Source organism: Struthio camelus, chromosome 11, assembly GCF_040807025.1.
Source record: "Struthio camelus isolate bStrCam1 chromosome 11, bStrCam1.hap1, whole genome shotgun sequence".
Lineage (NCBI taxonomy): Eukaryota > Metazoa > Chordata > Aves > Struthioniformes > Struthionidae > Struthio > Struthio camelus.
Genome location: NC_090952.1, coordinates 7,298,603 through 7,312,543, shown reverse-complemented (window position 1 = coordinate 7,312,543; position 13,941 = coordinate 7,298,603). Strand labels below are relative to the sequence as shown.

Here is a 13,941-nt window from a genome sequence, read left to right as displayed (position 1 = left end):
GTTTGCTCAGATGAGGGCATATAGAGGCAAATTTTGTTCGCATTCATTAGCCAAAAACCTGGAATGACTCCAGACTCACGGGTGCCCGGCAGCCCCCAGAACTTGTGCTAGTGGCGGGTGAAACATTCGCTCGCGCTCTCCTGTCTGATGGGATTTGGAATGCGTCTGTCTGTGTCAGCCCGGCTTCTGCTTGGATGTATCTAGGCAGGAATAAGGTAAAGCAACAGCTGATAGTTGCTAGAGCTACAGGATTTTCTGGCCGTGGTCGCCTTGTCTAATCTGCTGATACCCGGTAAAATCTGTAGCTTCCTCGTCAATAAAGACAGATTTGATTTCTAGAACCTGATACTGCTTCCCCGAAATTCAATTAAGCAGGGCTTAAAAAACGTTGTAATTAAACATTGCTGTGCAGGAGTTACCTCGCTCATGGCTTCGGATTCGGCGTCAAGAGCTGCCGTTCTCGCTTCCGGAGGCAGCGGTGGCCGGCGGGCGGCGGGAGCGGGCCCGTCGTGCGCGGTGCCGTGCAGGAACTGAGCAGCTCTTGGGCCGCTGTCTCCCTGATGCTGACATTAGGGATGCGCCTGATGCTTTTTGCGTCCTCGCACCCTAACTGCAAACTGAAGTTTGTTGCACTAGCAGCGGTTAATTTAGAGCAGCCTTTGGGTTTAGCCTTTAGGCTTTAGGTTTAGCCTTGCACGGTTAGGAATTTGCCTAGTTACAGAGCTGATTCCGAGCAGAATGGGTCAATATTTTTCCTCTAAGACTATCGATATGCTCTTGGGCTGTAGTCGAGTTACAACTAAAAAGGCCTTTTTGGTTCTCTGTTGTTGATTTAATTTTTAACTGAAGTCATTTTGAAATATCATTTGCTTTAGAGCTTTAATGGAACCAGCTCTTGATTTTAGGACAGTACAGGCCCTGGAAAGTCAAGTTTTGGCATTTGTACTTCACAGGAGATAATTTCATTCATACAGGTACAAACCTTAAAAAATAGAGACAGTTTAATTAATACAGTAGTATCCTCTGTGTATTGAGTGCAGTAGTTGAGATGGTATTTCAGCTTTCTGATCAGTTTTGAATAGAAGCACTTGTCACAGGAGATCCCAGTAACGGCGGAGGTGCCACATCTTTTTGTATGCCCTACTCTGGTGATGCTGGTGCTTCGGCTGGATTTTGAAGGGGTCGACCCTTCTCCGAAAACGCGTTCTATTTCCAGTGGATTCGCAGAATCCTCGTGGCATTGCTGGTAGCTGCCCTTTTCTGTATTTGCTACGTCCACATCAGTCGTTTCCACCCCTCTGTTAGCAATGAGGAGAACCTTATCGCTCCGCTTACCCTGCTGATTTCAATGAAATTATCAAAAAGGTTAGATGTGTGCCAGTATAAAAGCAGGAGGCTTCAGCTCTTAAGTCGGCAGAGGTCTTTGGATATGATAAATGCACACATTTGTATATTTTTTTTATACGGAGGTATCAGAGCATGTTCATGGAGACATTGTGTTTAAATTTCAAGGGTCATATCATCCGTTGAGCTGGAAGTCAGATAAAAGTGTATTCATAATTTTGTTCTGCCCTAAAATAGTGCTATGAGGCTAAAAAAAAGAAAAGAAAAAAAAATCCTTAGATAAAAAGAATCCTTATGTTATTAAAAAGGCATTCTGCAGGTTAGGAAGAATTGAAGGAACTGCAGAATAATAACAATTGTAAGAATTGTTTCAAAGTCTTTGTGTTACCTTCTGTGTTTCTCTCAGCTTGGACAGTGATGAAGCAGCTACTTGTATTAAAAACAAATACAACTTTCTGACGAACAAGCAGTAATGCAGTTCAGGTATGTTTAGGCTGCAGACGCTGCAGGGGGTTTCTTTAAGAATCTTATGTTTCTATTAATTTTTTCAACGTTAATGGGAACATTTTTATTAGGCTTGTTTTGTTTTTTAATAACCTTGTCAGATTTGAAAGGCAGTATCCAGGTAACGGTATGTATATTAGAAAGAAAGAGCGGATGGTTTTGGTTTTTTAAACATAATCTTGTACCTCTTCCAGCTGGCTACAGGGGGTAGAGTGTTTACCTCTGTGTTTTTTGTACATCACGAGATTAATTAGACACGCAAATGAAAGATTGCAATCTTGCGGGGAAGAGCCTGCTGCCTTCCCAAGAAGTGGTTAGGAAAAGTCACCTCCCAAGGCACAGGGAAGGGCAGAGGGGGAAAGAGCCGGCGCGGAACTGCGAGGTGTGTAAACTCTCTGTCTTCTTCTCTTTTCCTTCCTCCCTTTTCTTTAAATTCCTCCAGAATCACATGACCTGGCCAGCGATGAGAGGCCTTGCACTGCTGCAGATGCTGCGGTTACGTTTCCAGCCTTGACAATAGCTCAGAAGGAAAATCAAGCGTGCCACCGAGCGCTGCCTCCTCTGACTTCAAAGAAGCCCTGTCTGCTGAGCCCACCTTCTCCTCTGAGGCTCACCGATGTACCTGAGCACACTTCAGATGACTCCTCCGCGCACGCCATTTCTCTTACATCGTGCGTTACAAAGGGCATGAGCTCTTGGTCTCTGCCAGGCGACTGTGAGAAGGCTCCATTCACAATTATGGAGCCCGGAGGCATGTCAGCTCTCACTGGTGACTGCTTGATGCAGCCGAGCCGGACCTGTCTGGGCTGCTTTATTGAATCAAAGGACGGCATTGATGCAGAGCCGGGAATAAGCCTGAAAGTGGGTGATATAAATAGGGATTATGACACCTGTTCGGTCTCTGATATAGGGATTCACTGCATGAGCACAGGAGAAACCATGAGATACGGGGATCAACTGCTTTCAGACCAGCTTTTAAGCTTCCCTATGCATAAATCGAGGGCAGCAGACAAAAGGGATGCAGAAAAATCTGACAGTGATTCAGAGGACCCCACTCAGAAAAATTATTACGAGGGATTACTACTAGACAAATGCAATGGTGAGGAACCTTTACTAACAAATCCCAACCAGGAATGGGGCTATTTTGAATCTTTCATTAGCGAAAGTAAAATTGAGCTGCTTGACCTTTGCTCCAAAAATGAGCTTTCTGTAAATCTGTTTTCGGAGGAAGATGTGGATAATTACATGTTTGATGATGATGATTCAACCTTGGGAAGCGATGTCTGCTCCTTAAAGATTAGATACGAATCTTTTCAGGACAACGTGCGGGAGAAGACCACCGCCCTACAAGAGGATGCCCAGTTCAACTTCTTCCCCAGTGTGTTTGGCAACTGCACTAAAAGGGACAGCAGGAGCACCCTGAAAAGGGGGCCGGGTGGTGCCACCGACCCTTCTCAATTCAAATCTGAAGAAGGCATCATCTGGGGGGAGGAGGAGGAGGATGGCGAGGAAGAGGATGGCGAGGAGGAGGAGAAAGCTGCCTTAAATAAATCGTGCAACAGTGCGGAGATGGTGCAGTACGTGGGCTCCAAAAGGAGCCACTTCTTGGACTCCGTGAACTCCACGGAGGACTCCGGGGAGTTCAGTGATGACAGCACTTGCACCGAGTCCTCCTACGACGTACTGCGGGATATCAAGGACTGTAGCCGCTACCTGTCCAGGGAACACTCCAATTCCTTCATCCAGCAGAACTACGGCTTGCGGGCAAAGAGGAAAGTGCGATACAGTGATGATTACCTGTACGACGTGGACTCCATCGAGAACGAGAAGATCCTGGATAAGAAGGAGTGGCTCCCGGACGGGCCCAAGGAAGAAGATGACGACGAGTGGTGCCCAAAGAAAAGGCGAAAAGTCTCTCGCAAGGAGCCCCCCGTTATCATCAAGTACATCATCATTAACAGGTTTAAGGGAGAGAAGCATATGCTGGTGAAGCTGAGCAAAGTGGATGCCAGTGAGACAACTGTCACCCTAAACGAGGAGCTGCTCAGCAAATACGAAAAGCTGGCCCCATTGAAGGGCTTCTGGCAAGAGCGGCAGCAGAGCCGGATGGATTTGCTCCGATCGTCTCTCTACCACAAGCAGAATTTCTATCTTAACGGCTCAGATGCTTCGTTCCTCCCTCACCCACGGAAGCGAAAATGCAAGCTAGCAAACAGGCACAGGATTCAAAGAATTAAAGCCATTGAGCAATCGGTGAACAAGCTGGGCTCTTGCTCCTCGGATCACAAGCAGCCTTGCAGCAGCAAGGAGGACGCGGGCCTGAAAGGGCTGCAGGCGTTAGCCATCGCCACCCCCAGCTGTGCAAACGGATTACATGTAAATGACATCACTGGCATCGCCTCAGTGAAATGCAAATCGCAGGAGCGGGAATATAAGGGGACGGAGAGGAAAGTGCTCCGCCGAATCAAATTCAAAAGCGAAGCCAGGTTGAAATGCAAGAAAATCAAAGCTGCTGCCAACACGGCGGAGGGCTCCCCGGCTCTGGGAAACCAGGACTCTGCAGCTCGTTTGAAGGACGAAAATGTTCCTTGTGCTTCAGACAGCTCCCATCTTTCGGAGTGCCATGAGGATAAGATTGCTAAAAATGCTGCTTTCCTACCATCCACCTCCTCTTCAGACAAGCCTCTACCATCTGCTAATATCACCACCAATGTACCCCTGATCCCTGGAGGGTATCTGCAGACATTGTTAGATGCTTCTGATTTGTCAAGCAACACTGGTATCTCATACTTCACCCAGCATCCCTCCGAGCAGCAGCATTCGCTCCCCAGCGTCGTGCAGGCAGAGAAGCCGTTCTCGGCTCTGCAGCCTTCCCAGAGCTGCGTGCTCTCACCGCCTTCGGAGTCGGAGCTGCAGCAGTCACCTGGCCACCTAGAAATGGAGCAGAACAACTTCAGTAGCATGTGGCCGGCGAACAAGGCTGCCAGCAGCAACCAGCAGGAATTTCCGAGTGACATGAGGGAGGCTTCCGTGCTGTCAAACGAGTTTGGTGGCGCAGCGGGAGCAGACAACCTCCCAGCCTCTGGATACAGTCAAGTAAATCTGAATAGCAGCAAATTGCTCTACCAAAAAAATTACATGCCGGATAACCAACAAGTGCAGTCTGATGATTCTTATCAGTCATGTCATTTTAATAATGGAGAGGGGCGCTTTCATTTCCAACGAGGTACACTAAGTACAGATGATGGCAGACTCATTAGTTTTGATTCAGTGGGTTCATTGTCAGTTAGTTCTAGCAATTACAGTTCCTTAAGTTTAAAGTCTTGTGAAAAGGACGGCGAAGATGATATTAACGATGATTTCTTGGCCCACTGCAGTCCCAAGCTAGTGATCCAACAAAGCATAGACGAAATAACGCCTCTGAAGGAGTCCACGGACCTTTTAGACATTTCCAACTTCACACCCGATAAGTTCCGTCAGTCCTCCCTGTCGGAGATGTCTCCCCCAGACACTCCCAACCTTTCCCCGCAGATAACCGGCTCCGACGCCAAACCCCTGGGCACCCTGAAAGGCTTTCAGGAGAGCACCCAGGCTGTTCTCGACAGTTCGGAGAAGGTCAAGTGGAACTGTGGGGTCCTTCAGACCGAGGAGCAGGCAGATAATGGGTTTACTTTAAATAATCATCAGTTTCAGTTCCATATGTTCAACGATGAAGATTCTGTCAGCCTTCTTGAAAAAAGTCCGTGCTTGTCAACATTTAATGAGCCATCTGGTCAAATTAGCACCAATAGCAAAGTGTCAAAATCTAAGAGGAAAAGTTCATCCAGCAAGAATGTGGGTACAAACCAAAGCTCTTCCCAGAAAACCACTAGGAAAAAATCTCCCAAAACCAACAAAGGAACCGAGAAGCCGCAAGGCAAAAATTCCAGGCAGACACCCAAATCAACCCGGAAAGGGAAAAACGCAGCAGGAGTCAATGGCGAAAAGGCTCAAGCGGTTGGCAGCAGGGCAATCAATCAGTTAAGTAACGCAGCCACCCCAACCAAGGGACTCGCCGAGGGCGTTCAGCATTGCAGCGCAACCGCTGTAAAAATAGGGAAGCATAACGGACTCTCTGGCGAGTGGTCACTGGGAAAGGACCCCAGTACAGGCTGGTCGGAAACTAGCATAGGAAACACTAACAGCCTCCTTGATGATGATCAGAGGGAGTTTGAGGAGCCTTCCAATATACTATCCAACATTGCATCGGGAATGGCAGACGTTCAGAGATTTATGATGGCCTCGATCGAACCCCTGTGGGGGCCCGTTGGCCATAACAGCGTGCCAGATATATTCCGGTCACCTGAATCGAACAGCCTGAAACTGAAAACTCTTAAAATTTTGGCAGGGACGTCGCAAGAGTCTAAGAAAAAGGCAAACAGCAGTTCTCCGGGAACGGCAAAGAACCACAAGTCAAACAAGGGCTCAAGCAAAAATGGCAAAGCCACAACCTGTGATCCCAGTCGCCCCAACTGTTCGACTGGGTACAGTACAGACATTCACTCTCCCTTTTTTGATAAAAACTATAGTAACCTGAGCACTTTAGGCAATAACGGACCTACCCATAAAAAACTGTACCGTCATAAATCAAGTTCTAAATCACTGAGGGATGAGAACTGTAAAATAAAGCGAACAGACCGTGAACAGACCCATAAGGACCCATCTGTGACAGCTTCTTTTGAAAAACTGAGGTAATGCTGCACCAAACTGGCTGGAATGCCCCTTTAACTTTCCTACTACCTGCTAAGCCCGCTGTTCCTCATTTTTTCCTTCCTGAAAGCAAAAGTTGCATGAAAAAGACATTCCCCTTTTACAGTTTTTTTTTTTTTTGGTTGTTTTTAAATGCATGAAAATACTTATTACTTGCAAGCTACCTAAAAGAATGACCAATTTTCTGGCTTGGCTGGGGTTAAAAAACTAACAAGGCTACTCTTTTCTGCTGTTTGGCTTCTTCAGTTTTTAATTACTTATTTATTGGGGGAAAAAAAAAAACAAAAAACGATTACATGCTCTTTTTAATGATTTTGCAAAGGAAAGACTTTTTTTTGAACATTTTGTAAAAAATAAAACACAAAAAAGAGGTTATGCATCCAAAAGCCAAGATACCTAAACTAAAGGCTCTTTAGTTTGAAAGTGAAAAACTCATTCCTAATTGAGCTTCTTGTGGCAATTTTGAGTGCTTTCTAGCCCCCTCTGCTGTTTATATCCTAACCTGCATCATAAAGCTTCATCTACTGTATCAGAGTTTAGAGCATATGATCCTGTTGTGGTGACTCCACACAAGCTAACTAAGATGGCATAAAATGTTTGATTTTTCTGCAGGGAATCAGACTACATTCTTCTTAAAGCAGAAACAACATTTTTGGTTTTACCTGTATTTGAAGAAGAGACTCCCTTTTCTAGAAAGACGTTTGATGTTTGTTTCTCTTCTTTTGGTTTGTTTCCCTTTTTTGGTTGGTTTGTTTGTTTGTTTGTTTGTTCCTTTCAAAATATGCCTTGTGGTACGTTGACATGTAAGTGCTGAAATGAAGAGTTTGAAATTGTGGGAATTTATTATTTGAAAGCGAACCTAATTCTGGTATTCTCTGTGAAAGACTGTTTTAAAAGTCATACTGTTGTACAGTAGTTTATGCACTATTACCCACGACAACAACAAAAAATTGTGCCAAACTATGAACAAGTGACTGTATTGTATATATTTTTACTTCTCTATCAACATTGGGTTGTGAGTGTTTTCTGCAGCTATGCCTTTTGATTTTACTATAAACATTCCAGTTATTATGTACTAACCACCCCCTTTGAAAGCACCTGTAACTCACAATGAAAACAATATTGTTCACTTATACAACTTACCCAAAGTTTTATGGACATGACTAAAAGTGTGCCAAATTTACTTACCTCATTTCATGGATTCACCCTGTGGTTTAAAGCTCATAAAGGAAAAAAAGAAAAAAAAAAAAAGGAAAAGGGAAAAAAAAACAAAGGAAAAAAAAAACCCAGAAAAAAAGGAACTTTGAAACCGATGCTGGGAAATCGTAACGTCCTCTCTTTAAAATCATGAGCAGAAACACATAACGGTGAGATTTTGAGTTTCGTTATAGGAGAGAGTTGAAATGTTGGAGGAATTCAGAAAATCACTCAAGGTAAGTTTGACAGGAACTCAAGTGTCTGCATCTGGAGACTACAAAACAGCTGCTTTTGAAGTGTCTGTTTTCTTAAAGCAAAACCTGTAGCTGAAGATCATTTGAAATGCAAAGTTACATTGCTAATTCTTTGTATCTCAGTTTTATATATTTTATAATAACCTGGGATAAATTCTAAAATAGTTATAAAAACGAAACTAATGTTTCATACATTTATTGCTATTTACTTTGATTTTAAGCAGTTTCTTAAATATTTTTGATGCAGAGCCTGTCAAAAGCGCTCTCATATCATAGCTTTGGTGTTTCCTAAATGTCTAACCTTGCAATGCCAATATAGTTTGAAATTTTGAAAGCAAAACCATTAGTTTTAAATACAACTCTGAACCTTTACTTTGATTGAGTGCATAATATAAGGAAAAAAAAAGGAACTATTTGTGATCTCACCAATCAGGGCCGGATCATACACGACTGGACTTTATTCAGACAGCATTAAGTATCGAATGCTAAATGTATTATCAAAAGGCCTTATTTGTACCCCTACTCACCACACCCTCGCCCTCCGAGAAGATAACAGAAACAAAAACAACAAAAAAAAATCATGTTTTTTCCTTGTGCCACTGAGAGCCTGTGCATTTTGCTGCTGATTTATTATGAAACCTTGATATGCAAGAGACCTGCTAAGTGGGAGCTGTGGGGAGCCGAGGGTTGTAAGGCTAGGACACACGTATGCAATAGAACATGGTGAGGAAGAGGCGCCTTAGGAACAGTCTCACCGATCGCTTTCTCACGGTAGACGTGAGCCTCGAGGCGGTGGTTCGCGGAGGACAGAACTCGACTCGGTTTTCCGTACGAGCAGGAACCGTTAGGGCAACATCAGGCGTGGTTAAAACCCGTGTTTTAGGTTAATTTCGCAAAAAAGCAGCCTGTTTCTAATTGAACACTTGGAATTGAAGTGGAGTTGCAAAGTGGTGATTTGGAATCAAAATGTTTTCAGCTTTTGCAGGTACTCAAACCTCGGGGTATAGCTCACGCTCATTTCCGCAATCCAGAACAGCGCAGTAATGACATTTCATTTGATTTAACGGGCGACCTGCTTCGTAGCAGCTCTGCGAACCATCCGAGTCGTTCGTTTGTTTAATGAAAAACAGAAATCGTGCTCGTGCCTGGCGTGAGTTGCTGCGGCGGAGACGCCGCAGCTGAAGCGGGGCGCGGAGTCCCCCAGCCGCTGGCCTCCGCGCAGGGCGATCGGGGCCAGAGCCGGCCGCGGCCCGAGCTGCGCGAGGGCTCCATCCCGGGGGCGTTGGGCCTCCCTGCAGCCGCCTCGCTGCCTCCCGCTTCCCCGGCTGGCCGGCTTTGGTCTTTCTCTAGTAATCCAAGGGTTGGCGCGCTGGAAGCTCCAGCGGTGTTAGCGGCACTGATTTTTTTTTTTTTTCCAGAGTTACTTCCACTTCGCACGCTGAAGGGGGCGAGGAGGCTGCTCACTCTAGTTTCGGATATTTCGGCTGCTGCTCCTATGGAGACAGCTCCGGTCCAGGGCTAGGAAACGGCAGTTTGCTTCTTTGTGACGCAGAACCGCCACCTGACAACAGCACGCTTCTCCTGGCCCGCGCCGCGCTGCTTCTGCTTAACGTGACAATTCTGGGATTCGTAATAAAGTACGTTGTACTGAAACAGATAGCAATATTTATTGCATTTGAGAAATGTGCAATAGGGCATGAATAGAAGACATAAAACGTATCGACTATTTTATTATGTGTTGAAAATCCATGAATACCCACCTACCAGATGTTTCAGGACGGTGTTAATCACAAATACCAGCTGCCTTGATGCTCTCTCCTTCAGTCCTTCTGTTGCTCCCGTTTCTCTGCCGTCTCTGGCTGTCGTCCCACTTCCTCCCCCAAATCCTTGACCGTGATGACTTTCAAGAGCCCAGATCCTTTGTGGCGCACCGCTGGCCCTTCTCTGCGCCTGGAAAAGTTATCCCTCTGCTAATTTCCTCCGAAACCTGGTTTACCAAAACAGTAGTTTCCGAAATTGTCTTGAGCCAAACGTTTGTCCTCGTCCCTTTTAATTTTGATCTTCACTTGTCTATCACTACCTCAAGAACTTCATCGCTTTCCAGCTTTGCCTCATTCTTTGCCATATAAAGGCGGTTTTTTCCCATGTGCTTGGTTGAATTTCAGTCTTTTGCAGCGCTGCCCTCGGTTCAGGGAGGGCCTGGTCGTTAGGCTCCCGTCCTTCCTCAGCCAGGCGCTGCCTTCGGCCTCCCTTCGCAGCCCGCGATGGCCCCGCGCTCGCGTCGCCCTTTCCCGTCTCCAAATTCATCCTCTTCTCCAAGCCCGGTACGCTCCCAGGCTCCTCTCTCGTCTTTTAGTGGGGCTTCCGGCTATTTGGGGAGATTAATTCAAGCCACAAAAAGACGCTTATTCTGCAACGTCCCTTAAAGTCCTTGTTCTGCTTTATCTCATTCAACTCCCGCTCTAGGGGCGTTTCCCCGTTCTCTAGAAAGAACCTGTAGAAATTGCCTAGTATTTCTGCCCTCTTAAAATGTACCGTGCCGGCGCGTTTCCGTTTCGGTGAGTTATAATCACCAGCTAAATCAGAAAGCAGCAGCTCGCCAGTCGAAAAGGCGCCGTTACAACCGCGGCTGAGCTGAGCCCAGCCCGGGCCGGGGCGACGCGGGCGCCACGTTTTCCCTCGCTGCGGTTGCGAGGCCTGGGGCGAGCGCGGTTCCCGCGCCGGGGGCAGCCGAGCAGGGCGAGAGCCGCGGTCGCTGGTCCCCGGGCAGGGTCGCGCGCCTCCGGGGAAAGCATCCGTTTTCTTTGGCGAAAACGCAGCGAGGAGGAGTTCCTTCGAAAAGAAACCCCGCAGCGAGCTGTCTGCCGGGAGCCAGCCCACCCGCAACGCCCGTAGCCTTGCTGGAGGTACTTGCATATAGAGGTTTTGTAAATATGAAAATATCAGTGATGGGGAATCGGAGTACAATGTAAAAACAAGTCTTATCAGGTTTACGTTTTGGCTTTTTTTTTCTTTCAAGCGAGAGAATTTTTGGAAAGACAGGTCAAGAATAATGAATTTAGAGACCTGATTCAGCAAGGTATTTTGCGAGAAGGAAGCCAGCACGGCGGCGTAGGGGCTGTGCCTCGCCGCGTGCTTTAATATCCTGCTGAGCCAAGGTCTGCACAGAGAGAAAAGGCTAAAGCTGGGTTCAGCCCGGTGGTGGCTGCTTTGTGAAACAAGTGCTGCGCGGCTTATTTTTTAAAAAGTCGAGATCGCTGTTATTTTTTGGCATTACCGCTCAAATCAACCAAGAACCAAAATAAGGACGCTTTAAGCATTTTAATCTTATACCTGCTGGACCACCTTCTTCTTTCTCTGAGGTCCCAGTCCAGCAAAGCACTTGAGCAGCGGCTCAGTTGTAAGTGCGCTGCAACGTACCTTGGCCCGTGGGGTTCTTGCCCGCTTAAGTGCTTTCCTGGATCGCGTCGGCCAAGAGAAAAAAAAAGAAAACTCCATTGGAGTCGGTGTAAGGAGAAGAGGATCAGGTGCGTGGACTTCAGCTGGTGCAGGAGCAGGCCCTTGCTCTTACTTTCTCAACTCGGTGTGTTGGACTTTGCCTATGCAGCTCCCAGGAAGCGCCGTGGAAGTTGCATGGTTCAAGCCGCTGACATCTATTTGAGAATGTGCCTCTTTAGCTCTTCAGCGCGTAAAATAATGCAAAAAAACCACTAATAATAATAATAATAATAATAATAATCAAGCAAAGTACAATGTCTGTGGTAGAAGCAAGGCTTTTCAAATCCGTTTCTCAGGTAAACAAGTGACACTAATGACAGTGGAGTAACAGCCATCTAAGGGAATTTGGATCTAAAACGAGGAGGATGCCCTCCATCTCACAGGATGCTTGGGTTGCTAGACACGTTTACTGAGCCTTTGAACACTTGGTGCGAAAGGAAACAAGAAACAAAAGTTGTATTCACTGCTGCCCTTCGATAGATGGGGGGGGGAAGTACGTTTCAAAAGCACAAAGGGAAGACTTCAAAATAAAACGAGAGAAAGAGAAAAACAAAAAAGAGATAACCAGTTAACTCCTTTTGTCTTTACTCCCAGTGGGAAGCAGGGTAGAAATCTAAGGAGATGCTCTGTTTCGCTGCCCGCTGCGCCGGCTGCGGGCGTTTCGACTGCTGCCTACAGAGATTTGAATGTACCGCTCCTTACGTTAACTTCCATAGAACTAGAGGCACCTCGCTAGTAAGTTGCTACTGTTTTATGGTGCTAAAGAAAACTTTTATCCCCCCTCGAGCGTTGAAGAAATACGAAATGGCCCTTTTTATGAATGTAACATATCCATTTCCGTTTAACATTTTACACTGCAATTTTAACATGTTTGGAAATTATTTGCCTTTTTTCTTTTAGAATAAGCTTTATAAATATTCTGTAGAGTCAATTGAAGTATAATTCTTAAGGATCACTCTAAGACGCCTACAAAATCTTGTATATTTTTAAGTGTGCCAATTTGTAAAATATTTTGTAAGTGTATATTTTTCTTAGAAAAGTGCTGTGAAGTGTTTGTATGTGTGAGGTTTCCCTTTTTTTGCACCTTCGGGTGTTAATAAAAGGATGTATACTTAAAAGTTTCTGGTTTTAAAAACCAAAATACAAAGAAAAAAATTGAACTTTTGTTGGGAATTTTGTAATAAAAAGAAATGTTGTGAAAGAGTGTAGTGATATTGTGTAAAGGAAACTGGAAAATTTGTGAGCGCTTTGCTGTTTTATAGATCCTCTTGTAAATTATTCTTGTAATATTTTTGGTTTTGTTGTTCTTGTTGCAAAGGTTTTAAATATTTGTGACTGACTCTGTATGGTGAACACGTCATATTGTTAACTTGCTGAGTTTTGTTATATTGTTTATGGAATAAATAAAAAAAAAATTTAAAAAACCCTCATTTTAAGATCATATATGAAGAAGACATTAAAACTGCCCTTTCTTGAATATTAGAAATTTGTTTCTTTGCTCTCAGAAATAAAGGGAAGAGGTTCCTCCCGCCCCCCTGCGCCCCCGCGGAGCCAGCCGGGCGCGCGGTGCGGGCTGCGCGCGGAGGCGCGGCGCCGGGGAGCGGCCCTCTCGCCCGTGCTTCTCGAGCGGCGCGAAGCGAACCGCCGCCGGCGCTGGGCGCGAGGCTGCCGGCGCCCGGGGCAGGGTCCCCGAGAGCCCGGCGCCGCCTGCTCGAGATCGCGCCCGAGCTGCACGGCCGGGCGCGGGATTCCCGTGCTTTCCCAGCCCCGTCGGTCGGTCGGGAGCCCGGACGGTCCTCGGAGGAGCAAGGCGCCGCTGCGAGGGCCCGCGGTGACCTGGGGCAGCGGCTCGCCAAGGCTGCCGGAAGCTCTGCGTGAAGAAGGACCGAAGCCAACCTGGTGCTGCAAGTACCCGCCGCCCGGTAAGTAAAACGGGAAGTTTGGGCTCTGCTCCGTTTTCAAGAGCTGCGCCACCCCGGCCGCTCAGGCGATCCCCACCGCGGAAACGCCAGGTGACAACCGGCCTTTGGAGACGAGCTGTGCCAGAACGCGTAGCCGCCGCGCGGTCTGCCCGCCGCCGGGCTGCCAGCAGCTCTAGCCCCTTAGCGCAAGGTCTGCATAGAAACCAGGAGGACGTCGTTGCCCAAAACGATGCCCCCGGTGGTGGTGTGACGGTCCGACGCCAAGCGCCGAGCCAACGCGAAAGCTTTGCAAGCTCGAGGAGGAGCTGGGTCAAGGTGGGCCAGACCTTCAGGCTTGCTGTCGTTTACGGCCTCCAGCTCGTAGTTGCCACACGGCACCTCGTGCTGTCCCTGGCCTGCTTCGCCCGCCGCTCGCCGTGCCCGGTGCCTCGCTGCCGGCGCTGCAAGCCCCGATACGCTCCTGGCGGCTTCCT

General features: G+C 46.9%; 1 protein-coding gene across 4 annotated transcripts in view; it reads left to right on the top strand.

Moving 5' to 3' along the window:
* The window catches only part of NEXMIF (neurite extension and migration factor), a 178,218-nt gene extending 165,211 nt beyond the window's left edge, over positions 1-13,007 (top strand). For all 4 annotated transcript variants that reach the window (XM_068956621.1, XM_068956624.1, XM_068956623.1 and 1 more), the window contains one exon: positions 2,291-13,007. In XM_068956621.1, coding sequence (XP_068812722.1) covers positions 2,291-6,582 — 4,292 coding nt within the window. In that variant the 3' untranslated portion in view covers positions 6,583-13,007. The remainder of the gene's footprint in view (positions 1-2,290) is intronic.
* Positions 13,008-13,941: the final 934 nt, after the last annotated feature.